Genomic DNA, 25,470 nt, shown 5'->3' on the forward strand with positions numbered 1-25,470 from the left:
AGGAGGGGGCGCGGCCCGGCGCCTCGGAGCGCGCATTCCTCCGCCTCGCGCGCCACTCAGCGGAGCGCCGCGGCCCCCGGACCGCGCGTGGCCGGCCGAGCGACCCCGGCCCGGCGCCGGCCCCGCCCCGCCCCGCGCCCAGGGGTCCCGGGGCGGGCTCCGGGCTTGGGGCGGACGATGCGGCGGCGCGGCCGGAGCGGCGGCGGGAAGCGGAGGCGGAGGTGACGCGCCAGGGCCGGCGGGCCGGGCCATGCAGCGCTCCCGGGCGGCCGCGGACGAGGCGGCCCTGCTCCTGGCCGGGCTGGCCCTGCGGGAGCTGGAGCCGGGCGGCGACTCTCCAGGCCGGGGGCGGCGGGGGCCGCGGCCCGGGCCGGGAGACGAGGCGGCGCAGGCGCTGGGCCGCAGAGGGAAGGGCGGCGGCGGCGGCCCCGAGGCCGGGACGGACGGACTGAGCCGTGGGGAGCGAGGCCCGCGGCGCGCGGCGGCCCCCGAGCTCAGCGCGCAGCCCGCGGGCAGCCCGCGGGCCAGCCTGGCGGGCTCCGACGGCGGCGGCGGCGGCAGCGGCAGCGCCCGCTCCAGCGGCATCAGCCTGGGCTACGACCAGCGCCACGGTAGCCCGCGCTCCGGCCGCTCGGACCCGCGCCCCGGCCCCGGGCCGCCGTCAGTGGGCAGCGCCCGCTCCAGCGTGTCCAGTCTCGGCTCCCGCGGCTCGGCCGGCGCCTACGCCGACCTGCTGCTGCCCGCCGCCGGCCCCGCGCCGGCTCGCTCCCCGGAGCCCACGGGGCCGGCCCCCTTCCCTCTGCCTTCGCTGCCGCTGCCCGCGGCCCGAGAGGGCGGCCCGAGCGCGGCGGAGCGGCGGCTGGAGGCGCTGACCCGCGAGCTGGAGCGGGCGCTGGAGGCGCGCACGGCGCGGGACTACTTCGGTGAGCGAGCTCGGCCGCGCGGTCCTGAGCCCCCCGCGGTTGTCCGGGTGCGCCGCGCCGGGAGAAGCGTGGCTCCCGGGGTGGGGGGGCTGGGCAACAGGGGGTGTGAGTGCGACCCGCGGGGTCCGAGGTTTACTTAGAGCAGCGACTTCGCCCGTGGATCTCCGGCCGGGGAAGGGGTTCTGGCAAAGTGAGTTGATGCCCTCACTGTTCTTCACTTGGAGAGTAAGTCAGGTCAGTAGGCGGAATAAGGCGTTTTCGGATCATTTCTTCATCCTCAGCGCTTGCCTCTGCTCGCGGTGCTTTGTGACCGGCCTGGCAGCCCTGGTCGGGTAGGAGCCCGCGGTACTGGTGTTCCCGTAGCTCCCAGCAGTGTGGGGAATGGACAGGAGCAGGCAGGTGGGCTGAGCCAGGTACCACCGGACCCTCCTGACCCGAAGCTTTGGTGATGGCAGTGACTGGGGGCAGTGTGTGAGGGAGGGGAAGCCCTTACCCCGAGGTGTAAGGGGACCAAGCCAGTCACACTGGGCTGTCCTCGCTCTGGGCTGTGCTGCGTGTATGGGCTGTTTCCAAAGGGAATCCTGCTGCGCTGCGTTTGCAAAGCCCACCAGTCTCTGACAGCCTGCATTTCCCAGTCCGACCCTGGCCGCTCCCTGCCTACCTAGTTTTTTTTTTGATAACTCGTAGGTCTCTTCTTTAGGTTCGAGACCCCTCCCCCCTTACTGATAAGTAAGCGGGAAGGCGGAGACACCTGGCTTTGGCGGGGGTGGGAGTGGTTATCACGCGGAGCTGGACGGAGGCTGTCCGTGGGTTTGTATCTTTCGTGCCTTCATTCCAGCCAGCAGCTCAGGACCGCCCGGAACTGGATCTTGAGGGAGGAGGAAGCTGTATGTGACAGGCTAGATGGGGGCATTCCAGGCAGACAGAAGAATGCGGGCCAAGGGAGGCGAGTGAGAATGGGCATTGTTCCACTCTGCGCCCGGGGCGGCAGCCAGGGAGGGCTCAGGTGTTCAGGGGAGTGTCTGCTCCACAGGGTCGGTCTGCCTTTGCGAGGGGGCTCCCGCGGGAGGGTTGCAGGCTCATCTGGGAGCGTTGGGGTGAGAAATGTGTGGTTTGGTAGGTAGGTCTTGCGGCTGCCGTCTGGTGGCCTTGGGAGCGCAGAGATGGGTTAGGAAGCTGTTGCCTCTCCTGCCAGGCAGATGGCAGGGCCCAAAGGTGCGATGGTGTTCTGAAGGGGACGACTCCAGTGCTCTCTGCCGGCAGGACTGCTTGTCTCCTGTCCCCCTGCACTACAGGGCCCAGGGCAGCTGCTGGCGGGGTCTTTGTGTGAAGCTGAGGTGGCCGACCCCAAGCTCGTAGTGGGAGAGGGAAGGAAGGGCTGAAGCTGGTGGGTCATCCTTTCTAAAGGGGCCACCGAGCCACCGAGGAGTGGGAGGTGAGGGGTGATAGATCTTTTTTTTCCCCCCAAGAGAAGCCAGATCCAGGTAACATTTTCCTAATTTATAAGAATATGGGCAGCTACTGCATACTACTGCATACATATTGCTGATAACTTAGCGCTAACAAATTTGAGTTCTTGGAGCTATAAAAAGTAGCAGTTTCGTACAATTGAGCTCCAATAATGCGAAGTTCTGCAAAAGGAAGTCGGCAGGTAGCATGGGCTCCAAGGGATGTCCAATATTCCACAACCTCAGTGTGCTTGTTCCTTTCTGTGCCATCCGCCCTCCTCCTTGGCCCTGACATTTGCTGACGTCCTGGTCCCTCTCTCGGTTCACTGACATCTTTGGAATTGCTCCCATCTCTCTTCATCAAGTTCCTCTGCCCTTAGCCAGCCAACAGCCTCAGGCTTCCGGAACCTCCCCCCCCCCCACTCCGGAACTTCTAACTTTGGTGACTTCTCTCCTTTCTCTCGAGCCCCCTCCTCCCAGGGCCACACCCTGTTTTTGCATCGTTCTGGCGGTCTTCAGTGCTCACTGCCACCTGGTCTCACTAGTACCTCGGGTTCCTCTGGACCCCCTCTGCCCTGCAGAACCCTGACTCTGAGTCCACGCCACAGCACCGTTTTTTGCTGCTATAAGGGGTGGGGTGGGGTGATGGTCTTGAACCCCTGTGATCTTCTGGGCACCACGCATCTTCCTAAGCCTTGGTCTGTTCCATCTTTGATTCCCTCAACAACCTTCCTGTCCCTCCGGTTCCTGGGCTCGCTTTCGACTTTGCTGCGAAAATTGAGGTCAGCATTTGGAGGGTGCCTGTTACCCTCAGGGTGTCAAGTCCACGTCCAAGTCTGAGGACCGTGGTCATTTGACCTCCAACCCCCACCTCCTCCATCTTTGGCTTTCCTCTTTCCACTGGCCCTTTTGCTTTGGTTAATAAGTATATACAAGGGTCTTTCGTGAAAAAGAAAAGAAAGGAAAATGAAAGAAAAGGAGAGAGGCGAGGAAGAAGCCCACCCACCCCAGTTTGGTCGCAGACTCTCTGGCACTCCCACCTCTTCCCATCCCAGCATCTGCTCAGCATCGCCTTTGCTCACCCGCCTGCCATCGCCCCTCCACTGTCTGTCCCCCCCCATCACGGGACTGAGCCGACTCTCGCACAGGAGGACCCTGTGATGCCCCAGCCCAGCTGCTGTTTGCCAGGCCTTGGCCTCTCCCTGTTCCATCCCAGAGGTGGAGTCCACTCTCCGAAATGCTGTACCCTCTGAATGAATTTTGTGTGGACTCCGTTCTCCTGGTTCTCTTTCTTCAGTGTCTTTTTATTAAAGTGATGCAAGCACATATTTAGAAAACAAAGCAAACAGAAGTCAAAATGAATCGTTCAAAGTCATTAGCCTCCCCTCTTGCCCCGCTTCCCGTCCTGCTTCCCACGGGCAACTGACTTTCACTCTTCACTGTGGATTCTGGTCACTTAGGAGAGGGACAAGGTCAGGTGTTCGAGCTTGATGGACAAGAGTAAGGGGGGAGTGGTGGGTCATTTTCACTTTAGAAAGAGGAGTCCAACAGCGGTTTGTGGGAAGGACCGTTGGGGGCCAGGTCTTGAGGATGCTTTTGAAATGGCCTTTGGGATGAGAGCTGGTGTTGAGTCAGGCTAGTGGCGGTGAGAAGAGGGAATGAAGTGGAAATCAGGCAGCAGAGGAGCTGAGATTCAGCGTTGGGGATGACAAAGGGAGGGGACACCGGGATGCCACCCTGAAACCCAGCCACGCGCCAGTGCTGTTTCCCCAGTGGGGACCCAGAGGCCAGACCGTTCTTACGGGAGATCCACCGGCTCCGTGGTGATCTGGGGCCAGCTGGGAGGTGGATCCATGACTCAGGAGAGAGGTCTGGGCTGGGGCAGAGCACCCGGAGCCCTCAGGAGGGGTGAGACGTTGCGGTGGATAGGACCCCGGGGGAGCCCAGGAACGGCTGTGTGCAGAAACCTGTGGGCCTAGTGTGTTTGACCTCTGCATTTTCAAATCATGTAAGTTAGTAATTCACTTCAGTGTGGAAAGATGTCACAAATGTAGATTTCTAGCTTCTTTTGAAAATTTGGCCCCTTCAGCAGCTCTGGGCCTGCGTTCCCACCCAGTAGCCATCCACAGCCGAGGCTCTGTTCTCCACTCACCTGGGTCCCCATCCGCTGCCTTGGAGTGCCTGCCTGGTTTTGAGGGCATCAGAGCTGGGGAGGCTAAGGCATGGGAGGCCCAGCACTGTGCAGGGCGCTCCCACTAGGGCTGGGACGGGAGATGTGGGTGTGGGTCGGATCCTGGAAACAGAAAAGGAGGAGCTGGCCCACCTCGATAGCAGGATCAGGATGGGAAGCCTGGCTGTCTGCAGTGTCAGGAGGCGGCTGAGTGTGGACTGAGCTTTCTTGACGTGTGGTGGTGCTGATGGGGGTGAGGCTCCGCCACGGTTAAATGCTGATGAGAGAGATCTGGGAGAAGGCAGGAGGGAGAGGGGGAGGGCAGCATGTCCTGGAGCAGCCAGCAGACATAGGGTCCAGAGGGCCAGTGGAGCCCATCTTCCTGCCCTGAGGGGTATGGGGACCCTGGGTAACTGAAGGGGGCTTCTGGGCTGTCCCCCACACCCCGTGTTCTGGGCCCCTGGCATTGCTGGTCACCCTTTTCCTTACCTCCCCTTCCCCGCCTGCTGGGCGCTGCCCTTCTGGGGGTCGTCCTCGATTCCACCCAGTGATCCCAGATGCCTGCACGGCACCTTCCTCCCCACTTTCTTCTAGACTTAGCTCAGATGTCACCCCGTCACTGGGGCCTTCCCCATCATCATCCTATTTAAGACACACACACTGATACTTAGCCAGCCGTATTTTCCTCCATAGCACTTACTTGCCTGTTGTCGGCTGACCCCCTTTGTGGGCCCAGAGGCTCCTCGAGGCTGGGGACTTCTAGGGGACTTCTAGGGCAGAATCTCTAGGACCTCAGCGGTGGGGCATGTAGCAGCCTAGCAGTGTCCACGTGCTGGTTGAACAAAAGAACAGACGCCCCTTCTGCTCCGGAGGAGGAAAGCGTGGCTGGGGAGGCTCAGCTACCCTGCCCTCGTTGTGCCCATGTGCGCTTTATTCTTTCTGGCCCAGAGATGGCAGAAAGGATTTTCTGTCAGTCCACGAACAGGTCACTGGTGAGGGGGCCAGAATGACTTTCTGGTATAAACATGTCATTAACAGGGGCGTCTCGGTGGCTCAGTCGGTGAAGCATCTGCCTTCAGATCCCCCATGATTCCAGGGTCCTGGGATGGAGCCCGCCCCTTGTCGGGCTCCCTGCTCAGCGGGGAGCCTGCTTCTCCCTCTCCCTCTGCTGCTCCCCTCCCCGCTGCTAGTGCCCAAATAAATAAATAAAGTCTGTTTATATAAAAAAAGTCATTAATATGTATCTATTTTTTGTCATTAATATTTTTTAAAGATTGTTTCTTGAGAGAGCGGGAGCGCATGCGCGCTTGCGAGTTGGTGGGAGGGGCAGAGGCAAAGGGAGAATCAGCAAACTCTGCACCGAGCCTGGAGCCCAAGGTGGGACTCGATCTCGCCACCCTGAGATCTCGACCTGAACCAAAACCAGGAGTCAGACACTGAAGCGACTGGGCCGCCCCAGCGTCCGGCGTGTCATTAACATCTTACTGGCAAGGACAGTGTTGGGGAGCCCTGACTCAGGGCCAGTTTCTCTGCTTGCTCTTTGAATCCTCAGACAACCCCAGGCGCAAACCCTAGGATGCTCCGTATGGTTCCCACATCAGCCATTAATAACTGAGCGACGGAGGCCTTGGGAAGTTCATTCACCTGAGGTCGGGCAGCATCAGGATGTTCCCGGTGCTAACCTCGGCTCTCTCCTGCCTCTCTTCCCACAGGCATTTGCATCAAGTGTGGGCTGGGCATCTACGGAGCAAGGCAGGCTTGCCAGGCAATGGGCAGCTTGTATCACACGGACTGCTTCACCTGCGACTCCTGTGGTAGGTGACCTCTTCCTCGGCCCTCCTGTGCCGCGGGCCCCCTGGCACCTGAGTCCCCTGCACGTGGATGGTCCAGCCCTGGCCCCAGTGGGGTGTGGAGGAGGCTGAGTTGTAACCCCTTTACCTCTGGGCCGGGCCTGTTGGGGAGGCCCAGGCCCCTGGGAGATCTGCTGGGCGGGGTGGGGGGGTGAGGTGTGGAACCAGGGAGGAGAGCCTTTTGCTGACCTCAGGGAAAGCTGCAGCCCCCTGCCCCCCACCTTGGCCTTGGTGCCTCCGTCCCATGCCAGGCTATTGATGTCTCCTGGCTGCCTGGGTGTGGGGCTGAAATTTCTTTTCCTGCCATATATTTTTTCTCCCAATTTGACACACAGTAAAAACTATAAATGTTAAAATTTAACCAAGACAAAGTTCAGAAAGGAAAAAAAAAATGGCTATCATCCAACCAACCTAATAAAGCCGCCCTCTGAATTCTCCTACCGTTCCTTCAGGCTTAGCCCCCAAGCAAATGTCTCTCATTTATTTACACGAAGCATTTTAATGTTTTATTTTATAGAGGTGTAATACATGCACAGTGTTAAGTAGCTAGTCCTGAGAAGCTATTTTTGCAAGAGCAAAAAAACCAGTCACCTTTCCACTCCTGGTCCCATTCCCCATGGTGTTTGTTTTATCAATTTTTAGAATCTAGTAGACACCTTCGTATCTGTAACAAGCATACACTGTCCTTTTTTTTTTTTTTTAATTTTAAAGATTTTATTTATTTATTTATTTATTTAACGCAAGCAGGGATGTGTTCTTTTTAGCCTTACTTTTGCTATGACAGATGAGGAACACTGTCCGTTTTTCTTCCTTCCGTTTTCTCAGTGTACTCCCATCAGACACTGAGGTTAAGTCAGTAAACCTGGTTTATGTTACTTTGACTGTTTAAAAATTCACTGCAGAGCCTAGAATTATACAGTGATTACATCCCTTTTTTTCCCCCCTGTAGTCTTTTACTTTTCCTGGAGTTTTTTTCCTTTTTAACCTTTTTCCCCCCTTGTATTGGTTTGTTTCATCATATCTTCACTTTCTGTCCCTCTCCCCTGGAGGCTCCATTATATAAGGCATCCTACTGAATTTCCATGGGGAGGCTTGTCAGTCTGAGTTGGTTGCCCTCTGGACCCCTGTAGATTCCCCATTCTGTGTCTTCCCATGTATACTCTGCATTGAATCCACTATTTTCTGGAAGTTTTTAACTGGGGATGACAGAGAAGCTGCTGAGGAGGCTTAAACTCAAAGAATATTTTTTGGCTCAATAGGGCTAGCTTCAGGTTGGGATTGATCTGGTGGCTCAAGCCCTGTGAGTAGCTTCGCTGGGTTTCCCTTGGGTTTGGCTTTTTCCTTGGGGCAACTTCTCTTATGGTGGTGAAATGTCTTAGGCAGCTTGAGACCTCCATTGGCACCCCACTAATCTGGAGGAAGAGGGGGCATCTCTTCTGGTCATGGTTTTAGAAACTTCTTTTCCAGAAAGCACATAGCAGGGATGCCTGAGTGGCTCAGTTCATTAAGCATCTGCCTTCAGCTCAGCTCATGATCCTGGGGTCCTGGGATCGAGTCTCACATCAGGCTACTTGCTCAGCAGGGAGCCTGCTTCTCCCTCTGCCTGCCTCTCCCCTTGCTTTGCTTGTGTGCGCTCTCTCTCTGACAAATAAATAAAATCTTAGAAAGAAAGAAAGAAAGAAAAAAAGAAAGAAAGAAAGAAAGAAAGAAAGAAAGCGCATAGCAAATATCTCCTTGTATGTCATTGGCCAGAGCATCTCACACATCCATTCCTGATTCGAGTTCTTGGGTGGTGGGGAGGGCTATGATTGATTGACCCACAGGCCTGAGTCTCTGAATAAGACCATAGTAAGAGAAGAGTAGTTGTCTTTATGCTAATCAAGCCCATCCATGGATAATGGGAGTGAATTTGGGTTTCCCTTAAGTGAACCAGATTGTCTGAGGTAAGGTTGGAGACTGAAAAACTTGGAGGAGAAGCAAGGAATCAAAACTGTGGAACATTGCCTACCAAGATTTTCTGTCGTTACCTAAGAAAAGGCACCTGGGAGGACCGTTCTGAATTCTGCTGTGTCTAAAATGCCTTTATTCTACCCTCATACTTTCTAGATTGGGAACAGATTTCCAAATTTGAAGCGATTTTCACTCAGCGTTTTGTTGTTGTTGTTGTTGTTGTTGTTGTTTTAAGATTTTATTTTCAAGTAATTTCTACATCCAACATGGGGCTTGAGATCAAGAGTCCTACTCCCCGAGGACGGAGCCAGGCACCCCTCACTTAGCATTTTGTCATGGTTTTATCTTCCAGCAGCTGCTTTTGCTGCTACAGGTTTTCCATTGAGGAGCTCTGGGGAGGAAGAATGTCGTGTTGCACAAAACCCAGCTATAATGGTGTCTGGAAATGGCCATGTACTGCACGGATCCAGGGGGCACCATTTATGTAGATGCAATGCAGCGGTGCTTCTGAACTTATACAAGACAGCAGCAGCCTGACTTGGGACATTTTATTTATGTTTGTTTTAGGGTTTTAACCATTGTGGTTGTGCTGGGCACACACAGAGCCCTCTTGGACTGAATGTTTGCCCCCTCAGTTCTGGGAATTTTTAGGGGGGTACTATTTATTTTATTCCCCTCTTATTTCCTCCAGAACTGAATTCACCAGTGTATAGTCAAGATAATACATTATGTCCAAGGTGCGTTTATTTGAAGAATACTAGGGTGGATTCACATTAAAAAATTCATTAATGTGGGGGCGCCTGGTTGGTTCAGTCAATAGAGCATGCAACTCTTTTTCTTTTTTCTTTAAGATTTTATTTATTTGAGAAAGAGAGAGCAAGTAAGAGAGAGCATGAGCAGGGGGAGGGAGAGGGAGAAGCAGACTCCTTATTGAGCAGGGAGCCTGATGCAGGGCTTAATCCTAGGACCCTGGAATCATTACCTGAGCTGAAGGTGGATGCCTAATTGATTGAGCCACCCAGGCACCTGGAGGATGTGATTCTTGATCTCAGGGTCATGAGTTTAAGCCCCACACTGGGTATAGAGCCTACTTAAAAAAAATTCATTAATGTAATGCACCTTGTTAATTAATTAAAGGAGAAAAGCTGGACATTCATCTCACTAGGTATAGAAAAAGCAGTTGGTAAAATTCAACATTGATTTATGATGCAAATCCTTAGCAAACTAGGAATAAAAGGGAACTTTCTAAACCTGACAAAAGTTGTTTACTAAAAATCTATGCAGGGCGCCTGGGTGGCTCAGTGGGTTAAGTCTCTGCCTTTGGCTCAGGTCATGATCTCAGGGTCCTGGGATTGAGCCCCACATCGGGCTCTCTGCTCAGCTGGGACCCTGCTTCCCTCTCTTTCTTGCCTGCCTCTCTGCCTACTTGTGATCTTTCTCTGTCAAATAAATAAATAAAATCTTTAAAAAAAAATCTATGCAAACATCATACTCAGTGGTGAAATTAGAGAAAAATGGACCTTTAAATGAGGAACCGACAAAGCTACCTGCAGTCATGTCTTCAATTCAGCATTGTACTAGAGGTCCTGGTCATTGCAGTAAGACAAGAAAAATAAAATATACCATATTCATGGATGGGTATATTCAATAGTGTAGAGATGTTGGTTTTTTCCAAATTGATCTATAATGCATTGCAGTTACAGTTAATCAGGTTTTCATGAATTTGACAAGCTAATTCTAAAATTAAAATGGAAGTGCAAAAAGGCTAAGAATAGTCAAGATGATTTTGAAAAAGAGCAAGTCAGGGAAACTTCCACTGTCAGGTCTCAGTATGTATTGTCATTGATTGATTTCTTTCTTTTTTAAGATTTTATTTATTTATTTGAGAGAGAGAGTAATCGAGAGAGGGAGAGCATGAGAAGGGGGAGGGTCAGAGGGAGAAGCAGGCTCCCCACCAATTAGGGAGCCAGACGTAGGACTCGATCCTTGGACTCCAGGATCATGACTTGAGTCAAAGGCAGTTGCTTAACCAACTGAGCTATCCAGGCACCGATATTGATTAATTTCATATGGTATTGGTGCAGGGATAGACAGACCAGTGAAACCGAATGGAGAGTCCAGAAACAGACCCATATCTGTGTGAACAATTGATAGGTGATATAGATGGCATTGTAGATGGTTTTGGGAAAGTTGGTGATCCATCCGAAAAAATCAAATCAAATCCAGCTGGATCAAAGACTTAAATGTATAAAGAAAAACTTGACAGTTTTAAGAAAAGATTGCTTATCTTTACTAGTCTTCTGGTAAGGAAGTTTTTGTTCTTTTTTTTTTTTTTTTCATAGAAAAAGAGCCAAATGTAAAGGGAAGGATTGACAAATTTGACTACATCAGAATTAAAAAACCCTATTCATTGAAAGATACCATGAAGCAGGGCGCCTGGGTGGCTCAGTGCGTTAAAGCCTCTGCCTTCAGCTCAGGTCATGATCCCAGCAGGGAGCCTGCTTCCTCCTCTCTCTGCCTGCTTCTCTGCCTACTTGTGATCTCTGTGAAATAAATAAATAAAATCTTTTTAAAAAAAGAAGATACCCTTTAAAAAAAAAAAGGGGGGGGGTGCCTGGGTGGCTCAGTGGGTTAAAGCCTCTGCCTTTGGCTTGGGTCATGATCTCAGCGTCCTGGGATCGAGCTCCGCATCAGGCTCTCTGCTTAGCAAGGAGCCTGCTTCCTCCTCTCTCTCTCTGCCTACTTGTGATCTCTGTCTGTCAAATAAATAAATATAATCTTAAAAAAAAAAGAAAACCAAGAAGATACCATGAAGCACATGGTAAAACATGCATACCTTCCAAGGATTATTTTTCTAGGATATTTAAAATACTTTCACATATCAATTAGAAAAAAAGTACTGATAATTTAAAGTATTCTTTTATAGTTTAACTCTGATGTGTGTAAGCTTGGGTTTTCTTTTATTTGTCCTGTTTGGGATTCATTTTGACTTCCAGATCTGAAGATTCAGGTAGGTATGTATGTCTGTATTTTGGGGGGAGGGCATGAGTGGGGGAGATGGATAGAGGGAGAGAGGCAGAGGAAGAGGGAGAAGCAGACTCCCCACTGAGCAGGGAGCCTGACTTGGGGCTCGATCCCAGGACCCTGAGATCATGACCTGAGCCAAAGGCAGAGGCTTAACTGTCTGAGCCACCCAGGTGTCCCAGAAGATTTAGGTCTTTTATCAATTTGGGGAAAATCTCAGCTATTTCATTTTCAAAAAGTGCTTCTCTTCCATTCTCTCTATTATTTACTTCTAGAATTCAAATGAGGAATATTAGACTTTCTCATTCTATGGTGTCTTTTTTTTTTTTTTAAGATTTTATTTATTTATTTGTCAGAGAGAGAGAGAGAGAGCAGGCGGCAGGCAGAGGGAGAATCAGACACTCTGCTGAGCAAAGAGCCTGATGTGGGACTTGATCCCAGGATCCTGGGATCATGACCTTAGCTGAAGGCAGATGCTTAACCCACTGAGCCACCCAAGTGTCTCATTTTTAAAGATTTTGTGTATTTATTTGAGAGAGAGCCAGCTTGAGCAATGGGGGTGCGGGGGTGCAGAGGGAAAGCAGGGAACCCAATGCAGGGAGCTGAAGGCAGATGCTTAACCAACTGAGCTACCCAGGTGCCCGCTATTGTGTCTCTTAATTTCTTCCTCTCATATCATCCATTTCTCTGTCTCCCATTCTGTTTAATTTCCTCAGATCTGTCTTTCGGAAGCCAGAATCCAGATCACTCATTTTTTTCTCTTCAGCTGTGTTAATTCTCCTGTTGAACTCTTTGTTTGAGTTTTTCATTTCATTGATTGGATTTTTTTTTTTTTTTTTATTTCTAGAAATCTTCTTTGGTCCTTTTTTCAAATCTGCCTCAACTTTGATAGTGTCTTGCTTTCTATCAAGATTGAAAATACATGAAGAGTGTAAAACAGGGATGCCTGGGTGGCTCAGTTGGTTAAGCAGCTGACTTCGGCTCAGGTCATGATCCCAGCGTCCTGGGATTGAGTCCCACATCGGGCTCCTTGCTCGGTGGGGAGCCTGCTTCTCCGTCTGCCTCTGCCTGCCATTCTTAATGCCTGTGCTCTCTCTCTCTCTCTCTCTCTGACAAATAAAATCTTTAAAAAAAAAAAAGAGTGTAAAACATATTAATCTTTTTTAAAAAATTTTATTTATTTGACAGACAGAGATCACAAGCAGGCAGAGAGGCAGGCATAGAGAGAGGGAAGCAGGCTCCCTGCCTGACCATGACCTGAGCTGAAAGCAGAGGCTTTAACCCACTGAGCCACCCAGGTGCCCCAAAACATATTAATCTTGAGTGCATTACAGCTTGATACATTTGTACCTGTCTGTGTGCCTGTGTAATCACCATTTGGGTCAAGTGTAGAACATTTCCATCACTCCAGAAGATTACCTCATGCCCCTTCCAGGCATCAGCACGTGACTTTTAAGCTGTTCCCATAATTTGGTGATTATAAATAAAACTGTCATATTGTGTCTATGTCCATTGATGGATCTTTATATTCTTTCTTTATTTCTCTTTCTTTCAAAGATTTTATTTTTAAGCTATCTCTACACCCAACATGGGGCTTGAACTCACAACCCTGAGATCAAGAGCCACATGCTCTACTGACTGAGCCAGCCAACCAGTCCTATACTTATTTTTCTAGCAATGGAGTTTCTGGGTCCTGGAGTTACTTTAATATATGCTGCTAAGCAGTTTACCATAGTAGACGAAGCAGTTTTTTATCCCATTGGCAATGTATTAGAATTCCAGTTTTTCCTTATTCCTGCCAGCATGTAGCATCACCAGTCTTCAGCCATTCTAGTGGGGGTGGCGTGGTATTTTATTTTATTTTATTTATTTTATTTTATTTTTTTATTTGACAGAGAGTGATCACAAACGGGCAGAGAGGCAGGCGGGGGGGTGGGTAGGGGAAGCAGGCTCCCGGCTGAGCAGAGAGCCCGATGCGGGGCTCGATCCCAGGACCCTGAGATCATGACCTGAGCCAAAGGCAGAGGCTTTAACCCACTGAGCCACCCATGTGCCCCTGGCGTGGTATTTTAATGAGATTTTAATGTGAATTTCTCTGATGAGTAGTGAAGACTCATATACCTTTTCATGTCCGTTGGCCATTTGAATGCCTTTGTTTGTAAAATGACTGTTGAAGTCTTCTGCCCATTTCTAAATTGGGTTGTTTGACTTTTATTGATTTGTAGGACTTCTGTACATGTCTTGGATACTGAGTTTTGTGTTGGATATGTGTTATAAATTCTTTTCCTAACCTATCCTTTTTTAAAGATTTTATTTATTTGTTTGACAGAGAGAGAGATCACAAGTAGGCAGAGAGACAGGCAGAGAGAGAAGGGGAAGCAGGCTCCCTGCTGAGCAGAGAGCCCGATGCTGGGCTCGATCCCAGGACCCTGAGATCATGACCTGAGCCGAAGGCAGAGGCTTAACCCACTGAGCCACCCAGGCGCCCCTTCCTAACCTATTCTTGCTTTATTACTTTCTTAATGACATCTTCTGCTGAAGAGCAATTCTTAGGAAGTCCAATTTATCTTTGTTTGTTTTTAGTTATCGCTTTTAACATTCTGTCCAAGAAGTCTTTGTAGTCTCGGGTTTTGGACATCTGTTTTGTTTTTTTTTTTTTTTTTTTTTTTGCAAGCATGTTAAATACACATATTCTGTATCTAATAATCCCAATATCTGATGTCTTTGAAGTCCTACTTCAATTATTTATTGTTTCTCCTCACTCTTGGTCATGATACCTTGTCTCTTCCCATGTTTGCATCATTTTTGATTGTGGAAGTGTGTCCGTGGGAATCGGGTGAGGTCTGTGTGGAGGGGGATTTCCCCAAGGAGCATTTTATTTTATTTATTTATTTTTTAAGATTTTATTTATTTATTGGACAGAAAGAGATCAGAAGTAGGTGGGGAAGCAGGCTCCCTGCTGAGCAGAGAGCCCGATGTGGGGCTCTATCTCAGGACCCTGAGATCATGACCTGAGCCGACCCTGAGATCATGACCTGAGCCGAAGGCAGAGGCTTTAACCCACTGAGCCACTCAGGCGCCCCTCCAAGGAGTATTTTAAAACTTTAGTAAGGGAAGTTTTAAACTTGAAGAGAGGGAAAATTGTTTTTCTTTTACGAGCATTTTTTTACTCATGGACTTTTATTCACACACCATGTTTTGCAATACAGCCCTTACTCTCTTTGATGCTCAAATTTGGCCAGAAGAGGTTCCTTTGAGTTGGTCCGTGTGCCCTTTTGGCAAGCCTCCATCGGTCTTGGAGCACTTCTTTACTCTGGCACGAGATGTTTCCAGTTTATCTTTGTGTGTGTGTGTAACTGGGTTCCATTTACAGATCTAAAGTGTGTAGTTCAAAGACTTTGGATTCATATGTACTTTTATGTATGTCACACCCCTAACAAGGATACAGAGAAATTTGAACACCCTGGAAACTCTAATCTTGCCCTTTTTTCTCTGATGCCCAGTGTTTCCCATCACACCTGCCCGATCAGTGTTCCGATTTCTACCACCACGGATTAGTTTTGTCTCTTCTAGAACTTCATATAAATGAAGTCATATATTATATACTATTTTATGGCTGACTTTTTTTTTTTTTTTTTTTTTGCTAAACATTTAATTATTTTTTAAAAATCCCTGGGTCTTTTTTTTTTTTCTAAAGATTTTATTTATTTGACAGAGAGAGAGAGCACAAGTAGGCAGAGCGGCAGGCAGAGGGAGAGGGAGAAGCAGGCTCTCCATTGAGCAGGGAGCCCGATGCGGGGCTCAATCCCAGGAGCCTGGGATCATGACCTGAGCTGAAGGCAGACGCTTAACCGATTGAGCCACCCAGGCGCTCCCCACCTCCGTGTCATTTTTCAAAGATTTTATTTATTTGTTTATTTTAAAGATTTTATTTATTTATTGGACAGACAGCACAATGAGGGGGAGCAGCAGGCAGAGGGAGCGGGAGAAGGACCCTGGCATCAGGTTCTGAGCTGAAAGCAGAGCCACCCAGGTGCCCCTCTAGATTTTATTTTATTTTTAAGTAATCTCTGCACCCAACGTGGGGCTCAAACTTACAACCCCAAGATCAAGAGTCACCAGCCAGGTGCCCCTAACCCACATATTAGTAGCTCACTCCTTTCTACTGCTGAGTAGGATTTTCTTGTGTGTGTAACTTGTGGTATATTCACACACTGATAGATTGTGCTGTGAACATTCCCGTACAGGTCATTTGTGGACAAATGTTTTCAGTTCTCTCTCGGGTAAATTCCAAGGAGTGGAATTTCTGGGTCAGAGGCTAAGTGTATGTTTAACTTCATAAGAGACTGCCAGCGTTTTCCAGAGGGGTTATGCCATTTTCATACTCCCACTAGAAATGTTAGAGACTTGGTTATTCTACATGTTTGCCAACAATTGGTATTTTTGTCTTTTTAATTTTAGCCATTCTGATGGATGTGAAGTGATATCTTATGGTTTTAATTTGCGTTTCCCTGATGACTAATAAGGTTGAGGAGCTCTTTGTCTGCTTCTTGGCCATTTATATCTTCTTTTATGAAGTCTGTTCAGGTCTTTGGCTCAGCTTTTGAATTGAAAGTTACTTTAAGTCTTTTATTACTTAGCTGTAAGAATATGTATATCCTGAGTACAAGTTCTTTTCAGATGTTTTGTGAATATTTTCTCATAGTATTTTTTTTTTTTTTAAGTAGGCTCCAGACCCAACATGGAGCCCAGTGTGGGGGTTGAACTCACGACCCTGAGAGAAAGACCTGAGCTGAGATTAAGGGTCGGACACAACCGACTGAGCCACCCAGGCGTGCCTCTATTTTCTTTTTATTTATTTATTTAAAAAAGATTTTATTTATTCATTTGTGAGAGAGGGTGCACAAATAAAGGGAGCGGCAGGCAGAGGGAGAAGCAGGCTCCTCACTGAGCAAGGAGCCTGATGTGGGGCTCGAACCCAGGACCCTGGAATCATGACCTGAGCTGAAGGCAGATGCTTAACCGACTGAACCACCCAGGCACCCCTATACTTTTTTTTTAAAAAGATTTTATTTATTCATTTGAGAGCAAGAGTGTGTGTGAGAGAGAGCAAGCTGGGGAGGAGGATGTGGCAGAGGGAGAGGGAGAAGCAGACTCCACTGAGCAGGGAGCCTGGTGTGGGGCTCGTTCTCAAGACCCCAAGATCTTGGGCTGCCTGGGTGGCTCAGTGGGTTAAGCCATTGCCTTCGGCTCAGGTCATGACCTCAGGGTCCTGGGATCAAGCCCTGATTCAGGCTCTCTGCTCAGCAGGGAGCCTGCTTCCCTCTCTCTCTGCCTGCCTCTCTGCCTACTTGTGATTTCTCTGTCAAATAAATAAATAAAATCTTAAATAAATAAAAAAAAGACCCCGAGATCATGACCTGAGCCGAAGTCAAGCACTTACTTGACTAAGCCACCCAGGCGCCCCCCTCATATTATACTTTTGTGTATAGTGTGAGGTTAGGAATTGAGTTTCATTTTTGTTCTGTATTTCATTTTTTTCCTCCAGTTGTCACAGCACTATGGGCTGAAAAGACTTCGCTTTCCCACCTGTGTGTTTACTGAAATATTTATGGGACTATTTTTGCACTCTGTTCTGTTTCACTGATTTTTCTGTCTTTCTTAACCCCTGTGTTACGCTGTCCTGATGACTTGAAGTCTTAAGATAGGTAGCGTCAGTCTTCCAGCCCTGTTGATCTTTTGAACGATTATTGGGCTATTATCCTAGGTTCTTTGTGTCTTTATATAAATTTTAGAATTGGAAGGCAGCCCTCAGCACAAGGGTTTGAAAGAAGAAAAACACAGAATAGAATCGGCATGTCAGTTTCCACAGAACTAGTAGCAGTGCTGGGATCTTGACTGAGGGGCGTTGCATGTCTAGGTCAGCTGGGGGAGAATGATAGCCGAACATCCGAAGCCATGAAGATTGTCAGGGACTGAGACTTTTCTCTCCACTTGCAAGCTGACACGTTCATCGGCCGCTGTTGGGCTGATGCTGACTGAAGACAGAGCCTCCCGGGGCAGAGGCTCTCAGCCCCGCAGATGGGATGAGCTTCACGTTTGAATCCTTCTGCGTATGCCCTCGAGGCTCACATCGGTGCTGCACAGGGAGTGGGTCTACGTCAAGGCTAGGGAACCCTGAACTGAGGGAACCCGATGTTTTATAATGGGCTTTCAGCAAAGCTCTCAGACCCTTGCTTCTGAGGAGCACATTATGGGTATTGCACTGGACAGCAGACACACCTGCTTTCTACTGCAGAGGGCAAGAAGCTGTCTGGCTTCTAAGCAGTGTGTTTCACAAATGCCCTTGGGGAGGTAATTCAGAATGAACGCTGCCAGTCCCCTGTAAGGTGGGCCGAAATGCGAGAGCCCCAGCGGGGAGCGGCCCTCCCGCAGTGGTACAGCACGCTCTTTATGGAGAGCTTCCGAGATTTCTCTCAGCCAAGTCTGGTGTGGCAGGGTGAGGGTCACAGCTGTCTTTTATTAAATGTACCCCCTCAGTATTTTGCAGGGTTTGGGGGGTGCTATTATGAATGCAGTTTTAAAAATTATGAGTTCATTTTCCAGTCATTTGTTAGCCGAATATACAAACATAGTTGGTTTTCACCTTCTGACCACCTATCTTAGAACCCTGATAAACTCATTTATTTGTTCTAGTAGGGTTTTTTGTTTTTTAAGATTTTATTTGTTTGTCAGAGAGAGAGAGAGAGGGAGAGCGAGCACAAGCAGGGGGAGAAGCAGGCTCTACGCTGAGCAAGGAGCCCAGTGTGGGGACTCGATCCCAGAATCCCGGGATCATGACCTGAGCTGAAGGGAGACAGACACTTAACTGACTGGGCCACCCAGGTGTCCTCTAGTAGGGTTTTTTGGGGTCGATTCCTTACAATTTTCTACGTAACATAATCATATCATCCTGATTAAAGATAGTTTTACTTTTTCCTTTCCAATTTCTTATTTTTAAAATTTTTATTTTTATTTTATTATTATTATTGTTAATTAATTAATTTATTTGACAAACAGAGATCACAAGTAGGCAGAGAGGCAGGCAGAGAGAGGGGGAAGCAGGCTCCCTGCTGGGCAGAGAGCCCGATGCGGGGCTTGATCCCAGGACCCTGAGATCATGACCTGAGCCGAAGGCAGAGGCTATAACCCACTGAGCCACCCAGGCGCCCCTAATTTTTAAAAAAATTTTTCTCCCTTGCCTTATCGCACTGCTTGGGCCTCCAGTCCAGTGCTGAATCCCCCGGGGAAGAGCATGTCATGTTCAACCCTGATGTCTGGTGTCTGCTGACGGTTTCTCGCAGGTGCCCCTTATCAGGGAAGGAGGCTCGCTCCTGTTCCTGGTAGGCACTGTGGTCTTCCTCCTGACTCTGATGGGATGCCTCTAATGGCATTGCCAGGTCTGCTGGGGCCCCTGCTTTGACAAGGACACCTCTTTCACTAGGGCTTTCTTACCTGATGAGAGTTGTCCTGACGTTCACAGATGATGGCGGTGCATTCTGGAACATCTACTCTCAGTCCCACTGAGAATCTTTTTTTTTTTTTTTTTTTAACATTTTTACAAGATTTATTTATTTATTTATTTTAGAGAGGGAGAGAGAGACGGAGACAAAGACAGAGACCTGGGGGGAGCCTGATGCGGGGCTCGATCTCACGACCTGAGCCGAACCCAGGAGTCCACAACTGCACCGCCCAGGCATCCCTGAAACAAATGTATTTTTAAAAATTAACCAGAACAGTTTACATTTGAAAAACACTCCCTTCATATATTTGCTCAGACACCCTCTTATAATAATCTTGTCAATGTGTTCTGTTTAATTTCTTAAAAAAATATTTATTATTAGCACAGTAGTAACCTAATATTAAAGGGAAATGTTAAAATTTGCCCATAATCTGCTTCTCATCTGTCGGAGAAGAGTCCTGAGAAATGGAAGCAGGGGCTCCCTCCCCGGGTTCCAGCGGCCCACCGACCCCCTTCTCAATCCTTGTCCTTGCAGGCAGACGACTTCGAGGGAAGGCGTTCTACAACGTGGGTGAGAAAGTCTACTGCCAGGAGGACTTCCTGGTGAGTCAGAGCTGGGTCCCAGCCACCGTGGGTGAGAGCAGGGGAGGTGACCCTCCTGCTTCATGTGGAGACCTGGGGCCAGGAGCAGGTGCCGGCTGGGCAGCGAGGGCCCCTTTGTCACGGGACATTCTGGATCCTTTGTCCCCTCTCAGTACTCCGGGTTCCAGCAAACAGCTGACAAGTGTAGCGTGTGTGGACACCTCATCATGGAGATGGTGAGACCCTCCCCCAGCCTCCTGGAGCCCCTCTGCCACGGGTGGTCTTAGGACCCACCCATGCCCCGTTGCAGACCTGCCAAGGGCTCAGAGCCGGAGCCTCTTCCGGGGGCTGTGCTGAGCCTTCCGTCTGCACTGACCCTTCAGTGCCTCCCACCCCCAGATCCTGCAGGCCCTTGGGAAGTCCTACCACCCAGGCTGTTTCCGGTGCTCAGTGTGCAACGAGTGCCTGGACGGGGTGCCCTTCACCGTGGACGTGGAGAACAACATCTACTGTGTCAGGGACTATCACACGTGAGTAGCCAGAGCTGGGGGGCAGGTGGGACTCCCGCTGTGTCTCCTGCCACCCCAGAGGCAGTTTTCCAACCGGCCTGTCCATATGCCCTCCATTCTTGGCCTTGCCATTTGCAGCTTCTCCCTGTGCACGCAGTGGCTGGGGCAAGGCCTGGATCTCGGCCTCGAGCCCTCTCTGGGATGATCCCGCTACCAGCCTTCTCTTTCCCCGTCTCTTTCCTCTCCCTGCCTTTGCCTTCCTGTTCCCTCTCCTCCTAATGGGGGCGGGACTCCTTGGTTTCCCCGCCCACATCTGTCCCTCCACTCCCAGGGCAGGCGAGGCCCCTTCTGCCCTAGGGTGGGGGCTTGGAGTCTCTGTGGCTGTCCTTTCCCTGCCTGTCGGGGTATCCACATGAGCAGCCAATCCGTTGTCCCCTGCTGGGGCTCCAGGCCCGGCCCTCTGAGCTCTGGTCCCCAGCTACTGCCTTGCACTGGGTGGCTGTCCTGTGCCGATCCATGGGACTCAGTATGGAGCCAGGCTTCACAGGGGTCCTAGCCCAAACCTGGACATTAGGGGACAGGGAACTCACAGGGAGCATGAGGGAGAGGGTAGGGAGAACCTGAAGCCATCCTGGAGGAGGTGATGGGGCAGACGTGAATTGGGGAGCCAGATAAAAGGCCAAGAAGGCACCAAAGAGGCCGCACCCAGCCCACTGTGTGTCCACACAAGGAAAGGGGTCATGATGCTGTGGGTGGGTCTGCCTTGGTGCCCTTGGCCTTTGGCCACTCAGCTGGTCCCTTCTGGTTTCCTTTATCCCTTCAGGGTTTTTGCGCCAAAATGTGCCTCCTGTGCCCGTCCTATCCTTCCTGCACAGGTAGGAGCCACTCATCGGGTGATGACCAGGTGCCTGGCCCAGCCTGGCCTTGGCCTGGTTCCGCTGGGGTTGGCCCCCAATCTTGGGAGGGATGAGCAGATGCCCCTGCCCCACATCCCTCAGGGCCGAGGGCTGTGCTGTGCCCACAAGTGCCCAGGCGTCCCTGCATGAGTCAGAGAGGAATGGTGGCCCTGGGCTCCATGGCCCATGATGGAAAGCTGGCTCCCGGGGTCTGTTAGCTGTGCAGGCTGAGGTGGCAGGCAGAGCAGGTGAGAGAAAGATGCAGCCTGGGGTGGGGCAGTGCTCTCTTGGCCTCATTGCTCCCACGCCTGCTGGTTCTGCCCCAAGCTGTTGTGCCGGGAGCAGTAGGTTGGGCCACGGTCCTCCCTGATGGCAAAGAACAGAGAAGGATGCATGTGTGTGCCCTGACGCCCGTGACTGCCCCTGTGACCGCCCTCGTGGACATGTGTGTGTGCTGTGGGCACAGCTGCTCCAGACGTGTGTCCCCGCTGCCTCTGTCCTGTCCATGGAAACAGCAGTCAGGGCTCACGTGGGCGCGGACACACGTCTGCTGGGCTGGCCCGTGTTGTGTAGGTGTGCGCCCCTCAAACCCTGGGGTGCTGATCGCATGCAAACCCTGTCTCATCCTCCAGGGCTGTGAGACCACCATCCGGGTGGTGTCCATGGACAGAGACTACCACGTGGAGTGTTACCACTGTGAGGTGAGCACAGCCCCCCAACCCCCCCCCACCGAATGCTGGTGGCTCCCCTCTTCACCTGGAGCTCCTTTTCTCTCAGGTTCTGTGGACTGGCCTCCTCCTCTATGGTTCCGCCCCCTTTGCCCCGCTCCCCCCAGGGTGCCCTCTCCCTTCTCCCCAATATGTTCTCAGCCCCTGTTTCCCATCCAGTCACATATTTTTTTTTTTAAAGATTTTATTTATTTATTTGACACAAGTAGGCAGAGAGAGAGGAGGAAGCAGGCTCCCCGATGAGCAGAAAGCCTGATGCGGGGCTCCATCCCAGGACCCTGGGATCATGACCTGAGCTGAAGGCAGAGGCTTTAACCCACTGAGCCACCCAGGCGCTCTCCAGTCACATATTCACTGAAGATTTGCGGTATGGGGGATGCTGGGGGTGTGCAGAGAGTAAAAATCAGGTGTCTTCACTCTTAGGGCAGTGGTGAGTGTTCGGGCAGTATCCGGATAGGCTCAGTATTGCCATCGGGGTGACTTGTCGGAGGGCGTAGGAGGCCTTGGAGAATCAGGGAAGGCATTCTGGAGAAAGTGAGGCCCGAGCTAAGGTTTGCAGAGTGAATGAGTTATCCAAGGAGGCTGCGAGGCTTCCAGGCAGTGGAAGCAGAACGTGCTTACAAGTGAAGGTGACTGTGTTGTTTTGAGTCATGAGAAGTTGGCAGGAGCGGGGTACATAGGGCTATGACAGCTGAGGCGTGTGCACTTATCCCGAGGTGGAGAATGCTCGAGAAGGATGACACAGTGGCATGAGCACTTTGAAAAGGGTTCTCTATGCCAGGGAGAGAATGAATAGAGGAAGAGGGCGTGGGGCTGGGGTTCTGTGGGGAGGACAGAGACTGGTGGTGTCGAGGCTGTGGTCCTGGGTTCAGGGTAGAGCACTGAGTTGTGCTTTAGAAGGGACTAGACTTGGGCCATGACTGGATGTGCCAGTCTAGGCGTTAGGAGGTGTCCATTAGGACCCCAGGAGAGACTGAGGGTGGGAGGTGGAAGGGAGAGTTGCTCTCTTAGTACACTGGGGACACCTGAGTGGAGATGTCCTTCGGGGCTGCTAGACGTGCTGGAGTTCAAAGACTCTGGCTGCAGGCGCGGGAATTTGGGAGTCGCGGGCACACATCCCTCTCTCTCCTCTCTGATACTCTGCCCTGTGGTTTCTCATTGCCTTGGCCTCCCCAGATTCCCAGGGCAAGGAGACCCGTGGGCCCTCTTTGGGCAGCATGGACAGTTGCTTCAGGTGGTAACTTGGGGCAGTTGTAGGGTTCACCCCACGAATCTGCCTTCTCTCAGAGATCACTGACCTCCCTTGTCTGTCATCCTAGAGTCTGACAATCAGTTCCTTATCTTTGACCTGGTTTTTCATTGTTAAAGGTAGGATGGGAGAGTCAGTCCTTGTTACTGTCATGGCTGGATGCCTGAGTCCCATCATGAACTTGAAGCTGAAGCCAGGGGAGTGAACGAAGTTTTCTAGGGAGAGCCGTGGGGGCAGGAGTGGGGGTTCAGGATAGCTTAAGGAACACCAACATTTAGGGGGTGCATGGAGGCAAAGCAGCCATACGGAGAGGCCAAGAATGAGTGAACGGAGGTAGGAGAAGAACCGAGAAAAGCATGTTGGGTTTAGGGCCCCAGTGCAAAGCAGGAGGGTGTGTCTATGAGAAATCTTCAGTAACTGTCAAGGGTCTCCTTGGACCCAGGAGGCCTTGGTTGGGGCGGGTGGCCCAGCGGGAACTAGAATCCTGCTGGGGGACCAGGGAAGGAGGAGCAGGAGGAGACATGGCCTACAGAAGGGCCTCGGTGTCCCCTCTGACAGTACCAGGGGATCCGGTCTGCTTCTTGAGGACCACGGGATCCCGCTGGGACCACTAAGCACAGGGAGGGTCGATGCTGAGAGCCAACGAACAAGGCGAGTGGCAGGTGATACACAGCCAGAGCCTCGGGGCTACTGCCCCCAGGGAGACCCTCGGCCAGGAGCAAGGGTGTCGGGGCCCTCTTGCCTGGTCCCTCTCCGGCATGTGGCGGTTAGCAGCAGGGCCTGATGGCAGGACAGGGCGATTCCTGGGATGTGACTTGTGTGGAGCAGGACAGCAGGTGTTAGTCTCAGGGCCTTCCGGGGCCAAGTGCCAAAGCAAGTTAGTCCTGGATGTGATGAGCGTGTGATGGAAGGGGTCTCCTTGGGCTGGGGGCCAGAGGAAGGAAGAAGCTGGGCAGTCGGCCCTGCCCCAGTCCTGACAGCGCACTCCCCACGCTACCCTTTCCGCTTCCTGCCAGCCTAAATTTACGGAGGTCCAGTAAGAATCTCATAACTTGTTAAACAGAGGCAGTTCGCCTATAAAGTATACTGTAGAGGTCAAATGGTAAGGCACGGGACAGAAAGCACAACTCCTTGTGTACTGGATCTCTCCCGATTTTTCTCCTCCATCTCTTAGGGTCCTACAGTCAGATACCTGACCCCCGTCCCCTCCCCCCAGTCACCAATGACCCCTATGTGGTGGGATCCAGGAGACACTTCTCAGTTGTCATGGTCCTGACCTCTCAGTGGCTTTCTGCATGCTGACCCTCCCTCTGTGACTCTCTTCACTGTGCCCTTGGGACCATCTATTTTCGGCTTTCCTTTTATTTTCCCCTCAAATCCCTCTGGCTCGAGTCTTCCTCCTCTTTCCGCTTGGTGTGGGAGCCTCTGCGGCTCCGCTCTGGGTCCCTTTCTCTTTTCTAGTTATCTGCACTGCCTGGGAGACATAACCGGTTGTTTGTTATTTTTAAGATTTTATTTATTGTAGAGAGAGAGTGTGCAGGGGGTTGGGGAGCAGAGGGAGAGGGACGAGCAGATGTCAGGCTCGACTCACTACCCTGAGATCATGACCTCAGCGAAAATCAAGAGTCAGAAGCTCAACCGACCGAGCCACCCCAGCGCCCCAATTGGTTGGTTGTTGTTAAAAACCATCATCACATTTTTGGGCTGATACCCCCGTGGACGGCCCAGCCCTCCCGCGGATTCCAGCAGATTCCAGAGGGGTGTCCTGCAGCCGCCCTCCTCACTGCCTCCTTTGGAAGTCTGAGAGGCATCTGCGGTTGGCTGGGGCCGACACTGGGCTCCAGATCCCCCGACCCAATCGAAGCCTAAGTCCTTCGGAAGTCGCACCGGGCCCCAGAGATCCGCCCCGTCCCGTTACCCTCCTGTGCCCTCCCGTGCCCCCTTTGCTTACTCCGGGGTCGGGGCTGTGTTCTTCCCTAGGACTGCGGGCTGCAGCTGAGCGGGGAGGACGGACGCCGCTGCTACCCCCTGGAGGGCCACCTGCTGTGCCGCCGCTGCCACCTGCGGCGCCTCCGGCCCGGCCCCCTTCCCTCACCTGCAGTGCACGTCACGGAGCTCTGAGGGGGTGGGGGAGCCCCGCGGGGGCCGCGCGTGCGTGCGTGTGCGTGCGTGTGTGAGAGCGCGCGCCCGGGCGGGAAGGGGGACCAGGTCAGTGTCCGAGCTCCGCGTCCCTGGGCGCGGCTGCCGCCCCCCCCCCCCCCCCCCCCCCCCCCCCCCCCCCCCCCCCCCCCGAGCTGCCGTCGAGGGGCCGGCCCCGCGGCGGAGCTGCTTCTATTTATTCACCTTCTGTGCCTCCTCTGGCCGCTTCCTTTCTTCCTGCCCCGCCCGGCCCCCGCCTGCCCCCACCCCACGCCAGCCTTCAGTTCCCAGGCCCCTGTGCCCGGCGGCCTCGGGCAGGCTCCCAGACCAAGTGCAGGGGCGCGGGGCGCAGGACCGCCCCTCCCCGTTTCCCGGTTCAGAAGGGGTCCCCCGTCTCAGACCGCCCCTGGGGGGCAGGGGTGGGCTGGCAGCTGGGGTTTGGCGGGGGACACGCGTGTTTGCGTGTCTCGTAAGAGCCTTTGGTGGGTGGGAAGGGTGTCC

At 51.8% G+C, this 25,470-nt stretch overlaps 1 protein-coding gene across 1 annotated transcript; it reads left to right on the forward strand.

Annotated features, from left to right (window-relative positions):
• Window positions 1-244: 244 nt before the first annotated feature.
• Window positions 245-25,041, forward strand: LOC111161547 (WT1 interacting protein). Its single transcript, XM_022525283.1, has 8 exons — window positions 245-923; window positions 6,254-6,355; window positions 19,402-19,469; window positions 19,622-19,684; window positions 19,848-19,978; window positions 20,781-20,832; window positions 21,486-21,554; window positions 24,811-25,041. Exons 1-8 carry the CDS (start codon window positions 251-253, stop codon window positions 24,949-24,951), a joined length of 1,299 nt encoding a protein of 432 aa, XP_022380991.1. The 5' UTR covers window positions 245-250; the 3' UTR covers window positions 24,952-25,041.
• Window positions 25,042-25,470: the final 429 nt, after the last annotated feature.

Source organism: Enhydra lutris, unplaced genomic scaffold (genome assembly GCF_002288905.1).
Source record: "Enhydra lutris kenyoni isolate GAN:26980312 unplaced genomic scaffold, ASM228890v2 scaffoldscaffold85, whole genome shotgun sequence".
Lineage (NCBI taxonomy): Eukaryota > Metazoa > Chordata > Mammalia > Carnivora > Mustelidae > Enhydra > Enhydra lutris.

Bases quoted from the DNA above. Each gene is read 5' to 3' on its own strand.
- LOC111161547 (XM_022525283.1), top strand. From the start codon at position 251: ATGCAGCGCTCCCGGGCGGCCGCGGACGAGGCGGCCCTGCTCCTGGCC. The intron at 924-6,253 runs GTGAGCGAGCTC...CTCTTCCCACAG, and splicing joins CACGGCGCGGGACTACTTCG to GCATTTGCATCAAGTGTGGG. The intron at 21,555-24,810 runs GTGAGCACAGCC...GTTCTTCCCTAG, and splicing joins TGGAGTGTTACCACTGTGAG to GACTGCGGGCTGCAGCTGAG.